The 14,336-nt window shown below is 42.3% G+C and overlaps 1 protein-coding gene across 3 annotated transcripts; it reads right to left on the bottom strand.

Moving 5' to 3' along the window:
• Positions 1–11,091: 11,091 nt before the first annotated feature.
• Positions 11,092–14,334, bottom strand: RWDD2A (RWD domain containing 2A). Of its 3 annotated transcripts, none has more exons than XM_050788169.1 (3): positions 14,204–14,334; positions 12,974–13,314; positions 11,092–12,034 (listed from the first exon to the last, which is right to left on the bottom strand). In XM_050788169.1, the coding sequence occupies exons 2-3, from the start codon at positions 13,172–13,174 to the stop codon at positions 11,357–11,359; spliced, it is 879 nt and encodes a 292-aa protein (XP_050644126.1). In that variant the 5' UTR covers positions 13,175–13,314; positions 14,204–14,334; the 3' UTR covers positions 11,092–11,356. The 3 variants fall into 3 exon arrangements, with proteins under 3 accessions (XP_050644126.1, XP_050644127.1, XP_050644128.1); XM_050788170.1 differs by having other exon boundaries at positions 12,371–13,314; positions 14,204–14,285; XM_050788171.1 differs by lacking the exon at positions 14,204–14,334 and having other exon boundaries at positions 11,092–12,452; positions 12,974–13,050.
• Positions 14,335–14,336: the final 2 nt, after the last annotated feature.

Genomic DNA, 14,336 nt, shown 5'->3' with positions numbered 1-14,336 from the left:
TATTTTTGGGTTCTCTATTCTGTTCCATTGGACTATGTGTCTGTTTTTGTACCAGTACCATTCTGTTTTGGTTACTGTAGCCCTGTGATATAGTTTGAAGTTGGATAATGTGATCCCTCCAACTTTGTTCTTTTTGCTTCATATTGCCTTGGCTATTCGGGCTCTGTTTTGTTTCCATGTGAATTTTAAAATAGTCTTTTCTAGTTCTGTCAAGAATGTCATTGGCAGTTTGATCAGAATATTATTGAATCTGTAAATTGCTTTGGACAATATGATCATTTTAATGATATTGATTCTTCCTATCTTTGAGCATGGGATGCTTTTCCATTTGTTTTTGTCTTCTCTGATTGCCTTGAGCAGTATTTTTCAGTTCTCCTTTAGAGATCTTTCACTTCTCTGATTTAGCTGTATTCCTAGGTATTGTATTATTTTTGCGGCAATTGTGAATGGGATTGCATTCCCAATTTGACTCTTGGTTTGGCTGCTGGTGGTGCATAGGAATGCTAGTGATTTTTGTACATTGATTTTGCATCCTGAAACTTGGCTGAAGTTGCTTAGGAGCTGAAGTAGATTTGGGGCCAAGACTATGTGGTTTTCTAGATATAGAATCATGTCCTCTGAAAACAGGGATAGTTTGACTTCCTCTCTTCCTATTTGGATGCCCTTCATTTCTTTCCCTTGCCACTTGCTTTGGCCAGGACTTCCAGTGCTTTCTTGGATAGGAGTAGTGAGGGAGAGAATCCTTGTCTTGTGCTGGTTTTCAAGAGGAATGCTTCCAGCTTTTGCCTATTCAGTATGATGTTGGCTGTGGGTTTGTCATAGAGGGCTGTTATTATTTTGAGGTATGTTCCTTCAATATCTAGTTTACTGAAAGTTTTTAACATGAAGGTATGTTGAGTTATATCAAAAGCCTTTTCTGCGCCTATTGAGATAATCCTACGTTTTTTGTCTAACATAAACAGAAAATTTCCAAATGGAAGCATAAAGAGTGAGCAAGAAAGGAAAAAGAGAGAGAGATGTTGGCTAAAATTAGGTGGTATAATATATGTGCTATTGGGTCCTGTAAGGAAAGAGAAGAGATACTGGAGTACAAATATTTGAAGAGATAATGGAAAGGAATTTTCTCAAATTAATGAAAAGCATCAACTGATAGAGTTAGAGCTAGCAAGCCCCAAGTAGGATCAATACAAAGGAAAGCAGACCTAGGGATATCATAATCAAATTGCATATCCAAAATAAACAGAAAAATCTTAAAAGCAGCCAAATGAAATAGATATACAATGCCTTCAGAAGTACAGTAAGGATGACAGTCAACTTCTCAGCAGAAAAATGTGAGAGATAATAGACATTTTTAATGTGCCAAAAGAATAAAACTGAGCATTTTTTTTTTTTTTTTTTTTTTTTTTTTTTCAGATGAAGTCTCACTCTGTCACCCAGACTGGAATGCAGTGGTGCGATCTTGGCTCACTGCAACCTCTACCTCCTGGGTTCAAGCAATTCTCCTGCCTCAGCCTCCCAAGTGGCTGGGACTACAGGCACCCGCCACCATGCCCGGCTAATGTTTTTTGTTTGTTTGTTTTGTGTTTTTAGTAGAGACAGGGTTTCACTGTGTTAGGCAGGATAGTCTCGATCTCCTGACCTAGTGATCTGCCCACCTCAGCCTCCCAAAGTGCGGGGATTACAGGCATGAGCCACCATGCCCAGCCTAAAACTTAGCATTCTATACCTAGAGAAAATATCCTTCAGAAATTAAGGCAAATAGAGACATTTCAGACTAATGAAATCTGAGCTAATTCATGGCCTGCAGACCTACACTGCTAGAAATACTAAAGGAAGTTCTTCAGGCTGAGGGAAAATGATCCTAGATGGAAACGTGCATCTGTGGGAAAAAATGAAAAGCACCAGAAAGGGCCGGGCCTGGTGGCTCATGCCTGTAATCCTAGCCCTTTGGGAGGCCAAGGTGGGCGGATCATGAGGTCAGGAGATCAAGACCATCCTGGCTAACACGGTGAAACCCCTGTCTCTACTAAAAATATGCACACACACACACACACACACAAATTAGCCAGGCATGGTGGTGGGCACCTATCCTCCCAGCTTCTTGGGAGGCTGAGGCAAGAGAATTGCTTGAACCCGGGAGGCAGAGGTTGCAGTGAGCTGAGATCACACCACTGCACTCCAGCCTGGGCAAAAGAGCAAAACTCTGTCTCAAAAAAAAAAAAAAAGAAAGAAAGAAAGAAAGAAAGAAAGAAAGCAAGCAAAGCCAAGCACCAGAAAAGGTGAATATAAAATACTATTTTAAAATTTGTGTAAGACAATATATTGACTAGTAGAAATAACAAGGTATGTGGGGTTTATAAAATATGTAGAAGTAAAATGCATGACAAGAGTAGGACAAAGGGTGGAAGGGGGATTAATAATGGAAGTATACTACTGTATGTTTTATACATTATTCATGAAGTGGTACATCAATTATAAAAGGAATACTGTAGCAAGTAATATACCACTTCATGAACAATCTAGAAACCTTACAATTTAAAGTGTATTGCAAGAATTCAAGGAATATTGTAATAAATTAAGGAAGAATATTATAACCTCTAAAACACTAAAAATACTACAAAAAGATATAGTTTAAAAGCTAACAGGCCAGACACTGTGGCTCACACTTGTGATCCCAACACGTTGGGAGGCTGAAGTGGGTGGATCACCTGAGGTCAGGAGTTTGAGGCCAGCCTGGCCAACATGGTGAAACCCCATCTCTACTAAAAATAGAAAATTATCCGGGGCACATGCCTGTAATCCCAACTACTTGGGAGGCTGAGACAGGAGAATCAGTTGAACCCAGGAGGTGGAGGTTGCAGTGAGCTGAAATCATGCTATTGCACTCCAGCCTGGGCAACAAGAACAAAACTCTGTCTCAAAAAAAAAAAAAAAAAAAAGAAAGAAAGAAAGAAAGAAAGAAAGAAAGAAAATAAAAAAAATAGCTAATGGAAGAAATGGAATAATTTTAAAATACTTGATTAATGCAAAAGAAAGATAAAGGAGGAACAAAGAATATAAGAGCGTAGCTCCTGGCATAAATATAAAACTAATAGCAAGATGGTAGACATAAACCCAACTTTGTTGGTAATTATGTTAAATGCAAGTGAACTAAACACTCTATTAGCAAAAATTGTCAGACTGGATTTTTTTAAAGATCCAATTATATGCTGTTTATATATTTCTTGTTGTTATTATAGAGATGAGGTCTCACTATATTGCCCAGGCTGGTCTCAAACTCCTGAGCACAAGTGATCCTCCTGCCTCAGCCTCCCAAACTGCTGGGATTACAGGCATGAGGCATCATGCCCAGCCTACAATTATATGCTGTTTATAAGAGATATACTTTAAATATTATGACACAAAAAGGTTGATGGTAAAAGGATGGCAAAAGATATCTCATACAAAGAGTAAGCCCAAGAAAGCCGGTATGGCTCTATTAATATCAGAGAAGTATACACTTCATGGCAATGCATATTACCAGAGATAGTGATAAATGGGTCAGTCATTAAAAGACACAATTCTTTCTATGCTTTTAATAAAACATCTTCAAAATACATGGACAACAATGACAGAAATAAATGGTAAAATATACACATTCACCATAATAGCTGGATATTTTAACTCACCTCTCTTCATAATTGAAAAATAATGACCCATAAATAATTAAGTCAATTTGCAGCCAGGCACAGTGGCTCACACCTGTAATCCCAGCACTTTGGGAGGTCAGAGGTTCAAGACCAGCCTGGCCAACATGGTGGAACCCCATCTCCACTGAAAAAAAAAAAAAAAGCCAATTCATTGGGTGTGGTGGCCCAGCCACTCTGGAGGCTGAGCCAGGAGAATCACTTGAACCTGGAAAACGGAGGTTGTAGTGAGCCAAGCTCATACCACTATACTCCAGCCCAGGTGGCAGAGCAAGACTCTGTCTTGGAAACAAAAAAAAAGATTAAGTCAATTTGTAAAAGAAAAGCAAAGGGGGAATTACTCTATAGATAGTTGCATATACATCAAAGTCATGGTAACATACAGGACAATGGAATGGAATAGGAAACTCACAGGAATATGAATTACCAGGTGATACAGTTTGACTGTGTCCCCACCTGAATCTCATCTTGTAGTTCCCATAATCCCCACATGGAGTAGGAAGGACAGGTAGGAGGTAATTGAATCATGGGAACAGTTACCTCCATGCAGTTCTCATGACAGTGAGCGAGTTCTCAAAAGATCTGATGGTTTTATAAGGGGTTTTTCCCCCACTTCGCTCTGCACTTCTCCTTGCTGCCGCCATGTGAAGAAGAACGTATTTGCTTCCCCCTCCTCCATGATCCTAAGTTTTCTGAGGCCTCCCAGCCATGCTGAGTTCTGAGTCAATTAAACCTCTTTCCTTTATAAATTGCCTCGTCTTGGATATGTCATTATTAGTAGAGTGAGAACAGACTAATACACCAAGCTAGCACAAAAATCAAAAGATAAAGAACAGAATGCTTGGTAAAAGGACTGGAAAAACTGGCCCACAACATGGAGAAAATTAAAACTAGAACCCTACCTTACCCTATGTGAAAAGGTAGACTCCTGATCGATTAGAGACCTAGGTATGAGTGGTAAAAATATAAAATTAATGAAAATTAATGTAGCAAAATATGCTTGGGACCTCATAAACACAACTATGAGGTAAAATGGGATATATTATCTAAGGAAGGGAAGGTTTAGGTGGATCACATGGCTGCTGCCATAAAACAGTGTAAAGGACAAGGAATTCCAGGACTGTGAGTTGGAGTGGTTGCTTCTAGTAGGGATGGATACATAAAGAAATATAATTTAGGCTTGAGTCTGAAATCCTCAGCTCAAAAATTCTAGACTGAATTCTCAATCTAAAAACCAGGAAAAGTCCCATGTTTTGCTAACAAAATATTTTCTCTCTTTCTAGTTATTAATGCTGAAATAATTGAAAACCAAGGTCATACTTAATCTTGCTGGTTGCCAAATTATATTAATACCATGAGTTAAACTGACATCCTCATTAGGCCTCTTATGTAAAACGTAAAGAGTATGGACCAAGAAACAGTAGGACCTTGATTTGGAATGGGGAAGGGGATTTGGAGGACTCATAATATCCTAAACTAGAGAGAACAATAGTCCAGGTTTCAGAACTGAAAGTCCTGTGTCCCAGGAAACCCCTCAGTCCCAGGAAAACTGGGATAGTTGACATGTTCTCCTCTGCTAATCAAAGCAGGAGCTCTTCCTGTCTAAAGAGGTTGTTACTGCCTTGCTAGAAGATCCTATAATGACCTCACCTGAGGTAATGGTTACCTTGTAAAGGGAAACCAATTTGCCTACGCTTCTCCTCCATTATTCTCATTATTTCTATACACCCCAAATCAGATTCCAGCATGAGAGGGGCTGTGGTGGCTAGAATTTAAAAGGCAAATCCAGAAGGAGACTTATGCAAAAAAAAAAAAAAAAAAAAAAAATCTAGACTTTGCTCATATATGTTGGCAAAAACCCAGAGAAAAATGTGTGAGATTCTCAGAACATTACACTGACAAGGAGAACCGTAATTTTGGATAGGGCAGAAATGATTGATAGGGTACACTTGCCACAGATTCTGGATTCTGCGTGCTGCCTTGAGCAGTTGGGGGTGATTCTACTTGTTGGTCCAGTTAGTTGAGTGAAACATGAACTTAATAATGGTCCACATTACATGAAATTGAGAATGCAAATATTCCTTAAATAATATAAAGCCATTCAAAGATTTACAAAGATAGGAATGTTGGAGTGGATTTGTTGTGTGCAATCTGACTGTCCTAATCTATTAATCCCCTAAATCTCCTTGGAGGACCTATCAATGACACTCCTTTCACTAAGGCCTTGAGAGAAATAACACTGGTGAGGGGAGTAGCAGCATCTATGAAAATCATTTTAATGATGCTTCTCTTTAAGCTAGGAAGGCTTGTGGAAAATGCTATGGTTAAAAGGGGTTCCCGATTTCAATGGAAACATCAGACTCTTGGGGTTGGTACAGGCTTAATAACATTTAGTAGCAATTAACAACTGCAGACAAGGTGAAAATAGTGATTGTAATAGGAGTAGGTCCAGTGTAATCAGGAGTTCAGCCCACAGAAATATTGGTTTTGGATAACACAGGGCCTCCTGGCCTGAAATGCTATTCAAAAAATTAACGAGGTGGCATACGTACTAACCAAGAAAAATTGATACCATTGTATAAAACTGATACAGCCATGCCAGTAAATACCAGCTATATCCCAGCCTGGCCTAGGACCAAATACATTGGCAACAACATAGGTCCTACTTGATATATATAACAATAGCAGAAAAGCCTGACTGGAGCCACCAAGATACAGTGTCACCAAATTGCCACAAATAGATATGAGTGAAAGACCCCTAAAGATGCAGAACTCTATAATTATATCATAAATGTGTTCCCAAATCTTCCTTTGAGGCTCCCATTTGCTAAGATAACAATGTACTGCAGAAAGGAAACCATTAGGCCTTTTGGAGGTCATCTGGGAGCAGCTCTGAACAAATACAAATTTCTTGGGTCTCTGAAACCATTGTGGTCTATGGAACAAACTATATGCTATAGGAATAAACCCATCCCCCAGTTATTTTTCCAGTGAAGAGTTATAATTTATTTCTTCATCCTCTGTGGCAATATACTCACACTGGATCCCTGATCCATAAAAAGAGGGTTATTGTATTAGGAAGTATGAAGAGATTTGCAGAGATGAGTCCCACCATCAAAAGCTTTAAAAGCAGCAGGAGTGTGACTCTTATCATGTCTTGCTTTAGCATGATCTTTGGCATATGTAGGAGGAGACAGATGGGTCTCTAAGAATGACTTCACAGGCCAGGATCAGTGGCTCACGCCTGTAATCCCCACACTTTGGGAAGCTGAGATGGGCGGATCACTTGAGGCCAGGATTCGAGACCAGCCTGGCCAACATGGTGAAAAAACATCTCTACTAAAAATACAAAAAATAGCCGGGCGTGGTGGCATATGCCTGTAATCCCATCTACTCTGGAGGCTGAGGCATGAGACTCACTTGAATCTGGGAGGCGGAGGTTGCTGTGAGTTGAAATTGGGCCACTGCACTCCAGCCTGAGTGACAGAGTGAGAAAGCGAGACTCCGCCTCAAAAAAATAGAATGACTGCACATATTCCGAAACTTAATCAGATGGTGATTCCAACTGCAGCTGCTGTCAGATAAGTTCTTTTTCTTGGAGAAAATCAGAAAGTAGCTGGCTATTGATTTGGTCAATGCTTTTTTGTTTTTCCTTTATTCCTGTAAGAGCACTTGAAGCATTTACTGTATCTCAGTAAGCAGCAGTGTAGATTGTCTTTTTCCAATGTTACATTAACTTTCTATGTCAGAATATCAGTCTTGATATCAGACCTTTGATCAGCTTACCACTGTACAGGGCAGCATGCTGTATGCCTCCAGGTGAGATTCTGATAGGACCTGGAGAATGGAGTCATGTTTCCTGGATGCCTGGTAAGATGTGTCATCCCAGAGAGTGAATGATAAATCTCATGAAAGCAGAGTCTGCAGCCAAGTTTTGGAGAGGTGCAGTGTCTGGTACATGCTGGGATTTCCCCTTCATCATGAGGAACAAATTGTGTACTTTATTCCTTCTGTAACTAAGGAGAACTCTCAGTGATTGGTGGGTGACATGGTTTGGCTGTGCCCCTATCCAAATCTCACCTTGAATAGTAATAATCCCCACGTGTCAAGGATGGGACCAGGTGGAGATAATTGAATCATGGGGGTGGTTTACCCCATACTGTTCTCGTGGTAGTGAATAAGTGTCACGAGCTCTGATGGCTTCATAAAGGGGACTTCCCCTACACAAGATCTCTTGCCTGCCCCTATGTAAGATGTCTCTATGCTCTTCTTTCATCTTCTGCCATGATTGTGAGGCCTCTCCAGCCATGTGGAACTGTGAGTCCATTAAACCTCTTTCCTTTATAAACTACCCAGTCTAGGGTATGTCTTTATTAGCAGCATGAGAATGAACTAATACAGTGGACTTATTTCAATTCTGTGTACCCTGCTCGAGTTCATTCGTGGATTGACCCAAATGCATCTACTTTTGACTGGGATTAGAAAGAGAGGTCTCTCTGGCTGGTCCAGGCTGTGGTGAAATTAGTTCCACCATGTGGACCTTATGAGGGAAAGCCAGTGAGCTGAGAGTTTCTGTGGCAAATCAGGATTATGTATAAAATCAGGAAGTGTGAGCAACACTGTGCCCTCTTCAGACAGTAACTATTCTTTTAACTTACTACTGGGCTACTTCAGATAAAAGCGAGTGAAAAAAACCTATTCAAAAAGGTTCCGTGAGGGCTGCAGACAGACACCATGAGAGCCTTCTCAAGTTCTGAGAGGGGATGGATGGCATGTAAGCAGTTATGTGTGAATGCTCAAGCTCACAGGCAACGTGTGTTTGATTTAATAAGGAATGTTTTAGAGGCCCCTGTGTCATGGTCTGCCAACTCATCTGACCAACTCAATTCACTATGCAGGTGTCCTCAGCTCTTAGCCTGGTAAGAGTTTACCAATAAGGAATGAAAGGCAAAGAACATACTTGACGATATGCCTGATTTAATTCAGCAAACTTTAAAAAGACACTGCAACTTTTATAAATGAGCACATTTTCCAAATAACCATTTAAGAATACAATATACAGAATATACAGATTCTTAAGTTACAAGCAATAGAGACCGATTCTGATTTCCAACAACAAAAGGAAAGATGCTGGGTCATTCAAAGGAAATGCCAAACAGCTGAGCATTCAGTAGGCTAGAATGAGGGTGGCACTAGAGGTTTAAGCAGCAAGAGCTCACAGCCATCTCTCCAGGAGGCTGCCAGAGGACAACTGAATTCCTATCACTTTCTCCTCCCATATCACAGGGAAGGGGCAGTTTCCCAAAATAAGCAGTGTGTGTAGGGGGAGGGGGTTGGGGAATGCTGGACTTTTATTATGTGCTCATATTAGGCTATGCAAACAACCAGCAGACTCCTATACATACAAAGTTCAGTTTTGAATTATACATGTACTTTTTTTTTCTATAAAACCTACACTTCCCCATAATACTATCTGCATTAGTACTCCTGATAGGAAAAAAGTATTGCAGAATGCTCAAATTAGGCTTATAAAAGTAGGTTCTGAAAAATCTCAGCAATAGCTCCAGAAGCACTAGAGTTCATAATCTAGAATGTATTCCCTTTTCTTTACACTTATCTTTATGTAGCTACTTTTGCTTATGTAATCAGGAAAAACACCTCTATGAGGTAGGTTGATGGCACATATTGATTCATTTGGATGGAGTTACATCTGTTGAAGGCCTAAAACTTGTAAATGCTAATTATACTTACTGATAGCTTTGTGGAGACTGTGGGGAAAAATATTCCTATACTTTGTTGTTTTTAGTGCTGGCAAACATTAAGACATGATTCTTTGGCAATGTAAGTCCTATTTCTTCCCTTTGCATATAGGCAAAGTGTCAGGCTCCAGCCTGAGTTCCAGCACAACCCAGGCTAGGATGGAAACATGAATGGCAAGCTGGAGGACCTGGCGGGGCAGGCCCACAGCGAGTGTTGAAGATCTGAGTTGTGCCCTGAGAGGAAACTCACTGTGACCTAAGAAGAAAGAGGCAGTACAAAGTGGATCCAGTTCTAAGGCCTCCTGGGGATAGGGCCTCCTGGTCCATCATGTCCTCTCCGTAGCCCAAGGACACGTCTGCATCCATGGCACAGAGGGTAAAACCAGAAGGTAGTTTCATCAGAAGTTCTATAGGCTCCCCAGCACAAGCAGCACTGTCTGACATCTAACAGGATGTGTTACAGAATGGGGAATGAGGTGTTTCCCTCCATCTTCCTAAATCCCAGCACCCAGCTTTGGCATCTGGAGGGGACCCAGAAGGAGAATGGGATGCCTCCTGGGAAAGGGCAGCAGTAGCTGACTACAGAAACAGGGAAAGCTGCTGAGGCTGCTCAGGACATCTTTTAGCACATGAGACTCACAGAAATACTTGGGGCGGGATGGAGAATGAAAAGGCTTGGCAAGAGCTACTTAAATAGGCGTTAGTTTTTAATCATTAAAATAAACTCTCATTTTGAAAAGCCTGGTGAAGCCTGTGGAGCTTGGAATTTTCAGAGATGGCAGTAACATCACCAGACTGTAGAATTTTATATATATATGTTTTTCCCAATAAGGTAATGATGCAGATATCCACACTGGTACCCTCAACACTCTCTTGCCCTGTATAGTAATGCATACTGGCACACAGGCAAAGGTTGGATTGAAACGGGAATACTTTATAGACAAGGACCCATGTATTTATCTTTTCTGGATAAGAATTAAACTAATACTGGTATCAGGATTGCTAGTATCATTAACTGATATAAACAGCCAGAAAATATAGCATCGTGGGTCATCTTTTAACTCCTGGGACTTCATTTCTCTGAGTCCTTTGCCACTGCTATTAGGAGCTAGTTTTACTAAAACACTCAAAATATGAGTTTAAAGTAAGAAATGAAGTAAACAGGCTGGGTGCAGTGGCTCACACCTGTAATCCCAGCACTTTGGAAGGCCGAGGCGGGTGGATCACATCACGAGGTTAAGAGATCGAGACCATCCTGGCCAACATGATGAAACCCTGTCTTTACTAAAAATATAACAATTAGCTGGGCATGGTGGTGCATGCCTGTAGTCCCAGCTACTTGGGAAGCTGAGGCAGGAGAATCACTTCAACCTACGAAGCGGAGGATGCAGAGAGCCGAGATCGTGCCACTGTACTCCAGCCTGGCGACGAAGTCAGAGTCCGTCTTAAAAAAGTAAACATGTCCTTCCTGTTCTCATTTTAAACTTGATTTAGACTTCCAATAATGAAAGACAAGTGGGTGTGTCACACGTATGCTAGCAATGTGAAACAAATGCTAATCATATTTTTCAATTCGTAACTGCAGTTTGATTTTTGATGTTAGCTATGGGCTTTGGATCACCCTTCAATCAAATCAGCTTCACAAGTTAAATGGATTGTTTTTATTAATTTACAATGAAATAGTTTTTGAATGACTTAACACAAGAACCTAGAGATAACATCACAATTGCACTGTTATAAAGTTTAAAGGCCTATTCATTTCACTGTCAGTTGAAATTCATTACCAGGTGAAAATTTGGGAGCTGGGTTTTGCACTGAGGATGCTACACAGCCACCAGCCTTTTTATTTTGCTCTTAATAACAGAAATACTGACTTAGTGAAATTACAAGCATAGGCCTCTCAATAGCTTTTTACGAGTCTGAACTTTTGCTTTCAATACCAAATAGTATCTGAAAAACATGCTCACTTTTGTGCTTCTTGAGAAATTCTAAGAACTGGCCCAGATTCATGTGATAGTCATTCCTTAATCCATAGTCACCATGGGCCTCAAGGAGTAATTCTTCAAAAGAATGGAAAAGGCGCAGGTCCTCACCATTTCCTTCTGTCTCCACGCTTTCGGCATGCTTACAAGAAATGTGCTTCCAATTGGGGTACCTAATTGTGTGCCAGAACTCCTCACAGTGCTCTTTGAAACCCTCCACACAAATTATACCAGGCTTTCCTGTCATGCAAAATCCAGTCACATCTAACCTTTTCCCAACATCCAAAATCTTTTTCCTTAGGTCCTGCTGATATATATGGTGACTGTAGATCCACATTCGGAGGAATGTGTTCTTGACTGGCTTTGCTTGTGTAGATGGTTCATACACAAGCTTTCTGCTCAGGAAATAAGATGCACTGTTGTCCTGTAGCCACTGGATTGCTGCACATACGCAGAGCTCACCTGGATCAAAAGTCCCTATGTAAGAAGTGAGACCTTTGTTGAGAAGTAGCTGCTGATGTCTGTCAAGTTCAGATGACCGTCCAAACAGCTGCAATGCTACATAGGGGTAGCTGTGAGGCATGGTCACTTGCAAATCAATTTTCACCTTAAAATGAAAATCAAATAGATTTAAATACCATAACATCCCATAAGCTAGTTTATCAATAGCAACTGCATGATTTTGAGAAATGTTATTGCTACTATTAAATGACAGCTGTGTACCAGGTACTTTTCATACACGATTGCTTCCTTTTATGCATTAATTATTTCAGTATTTATTGAACAACTACATGTGCCAGGTGCCCTTGTGCTGGGATAAATAAGTGAATAAGCCAGACACTATTTTTGCTCTTCATGAAGTCCAGAGCCTAGTGAAGGAGACACACATTAAACAAATAATTACACATAGCAAGTATTTAATTTCAATTGTGAGAAGCATTACCATGGAAAAGTGGAGGGTTCCATTGAAGTGTGTAACCAGCGGGACAGAATCCAGTCTGGGGAACCAGGAAGTTTCCTGACAACTGAAGGATGAGTAGGAAATAGCTACAACAGTGGTTCTCAAATGCCCAGTCCGCATGTTACCTATGCTATGCTAATGTTGCTGGATATAAATGGATCAGAAGATGGAGGTAAATTCATTTTTAGTCTTTAGATTTTTCCATCCGTATTTGCTTTCTGTGTTGTGCCATAAAAAAATCCACTCATTTACTCCTTAAAAGCCAGTTTTGTTACAGGAGATATTTAGATTTATGAAAATCATGATACATGTGCAAGGTAGTCCAACTGGATGAGTGAACAAAATAATAACGGCATAAGACTGCAAGATAGCTTCAATAAAAACTCCAGGTATATTTGTTAAAAAGGTGTGTATGTTTACATAAAATTCAAGATATTTACTGAAGACAATTTACAGAACATTCCATATCTTTCAAACAAGGTAATATGCACCCGGAATATTTCTATCTTTCCTTGACAGAAAGCTGTTCCAGATGTTTCAGTTAAAAACTGGGCACCTGGCAAACACTTAAATCAGGGCACCTACCTTGGGCTCCTCAATCTGGAGCGTAATTACAAATTCGATTTTTGGCGGCAGCGCCTCCCTTGTGCCTTCCAAATACCTCTTTATATTCGTCAGGGCATTTACATCTTCAAGTTTTACTTCTCCTTGGTTAGGAAACATAGAAAACAGCATTTCCATCTCCAGTAGCTGAAGCTGAAGGCTTTCTTTCACCGAAGCAGACATGTTGCCTCGCAATCAACCTGCCTGGAAACCTCACAAGGCTCAGGGACGCTGGGTTTGTCAATGCCAGCCGGTGTCCAGCGAAATTTCCCGAAGGTCCCTTTACGTGGAAGCAATTCTGCAGGAACGCTTTGCACCGAGAGCTAGGGGCACAAACCGGACACTTACACTCTTCTTTATTTCCTGACTTCAAAATCTAGTATGCACAACATCCCCTAAAACACTCCGTTAAAACCCATATTCTGCGTACCCGGGCTCCGGGCTCCCGCCTCCCGCACCCCGCACTAGATAGGGGAATCTGCACTTTCAACAGGTGTTTGGAATTGTCCCGCTGCAGGTGGCAGGCAGACACTTGCAGCCGCTCTGCAAGCCTGAATTCTAGAAAAGGCTGGGGCCCGGCTTCCAATCCCACCCGGGGCTCGGGCTTGGGCGGAGCCAGACGCTGCGGCGAGAGAGGCTGCAGTGCCGGCGGGATGGGCTCCGGGTTCCCCAGCCCTGGTGTTACCCCCAGCGCCAGTCGCCACCCCTCGGTCTCGGACTCGCGGACCGCACCCCCCCCCGCCACGCCGGGGTAGCCTTTTCGCTTGGGCCGCATTCCAGGGCTCCGGACGCTTACGATTCACTGGCCTGTGCCCCGAGGGACCCAGGATGAGGGTAGGGGGTGTCTCAGAGGTCATTAAATAAAAGGTGTTTACAGCGAGCTGGGGGAAGGGGGTATCCGGGGAGACGGCGGCCGGAGAAGGCTTCCCGGATTCAAAGGTTTGGGAGATGACCTCGACGTCGGAGGGGGGATGCGGGCCGCCGGCGGCGCTCACTGTGGGCGAGGTCGCCCTGTCCGAGGCCCAGCGACGGGGCTGATACCCCACCCCCGCCCCTAGCGAAGACCACTAGGAACCCCGGCTTCCCAGGAACGCAGGGCCTGCCGCCCCCAGAGGCCCGGATTTGGAGGCGGAGGCTGCGTCTCCGCGGCTGCAGTGCTCTGAGGGCCCGCGACCCTCGGACCCAACCCCCGGGCCACCGCTGGGGCCTCACCCTTCCTGGCCATTCAATGGAAACAGCCCCAGAGCCAGCTCGGAACCGCAGCCGCAGTTCCTCAGGCGCGAGCTGCGCGCGCCCGGCGGCGAGGTGGGGGCGGGGCCGGCGGACCTTCCTCCGTCGTGATTGG

This window comes from Macaca thibetana, chromosome 4 (assembly GCF_024542745.1).
Source record: "Macaca thibetana thibetana isolate TM-01 chromosome 4, ASM2454274v1, whole genome shotgun sequence".
Lineage (NCBI taxonomy): Eukaryota > Metazoa > Chordata > Mammalia > Primates > Cercopithecidae > Macaca > Macaca thibetana.
This window is presented reverse-complemented; position numbering and strand designations above follow the sequence as displayed.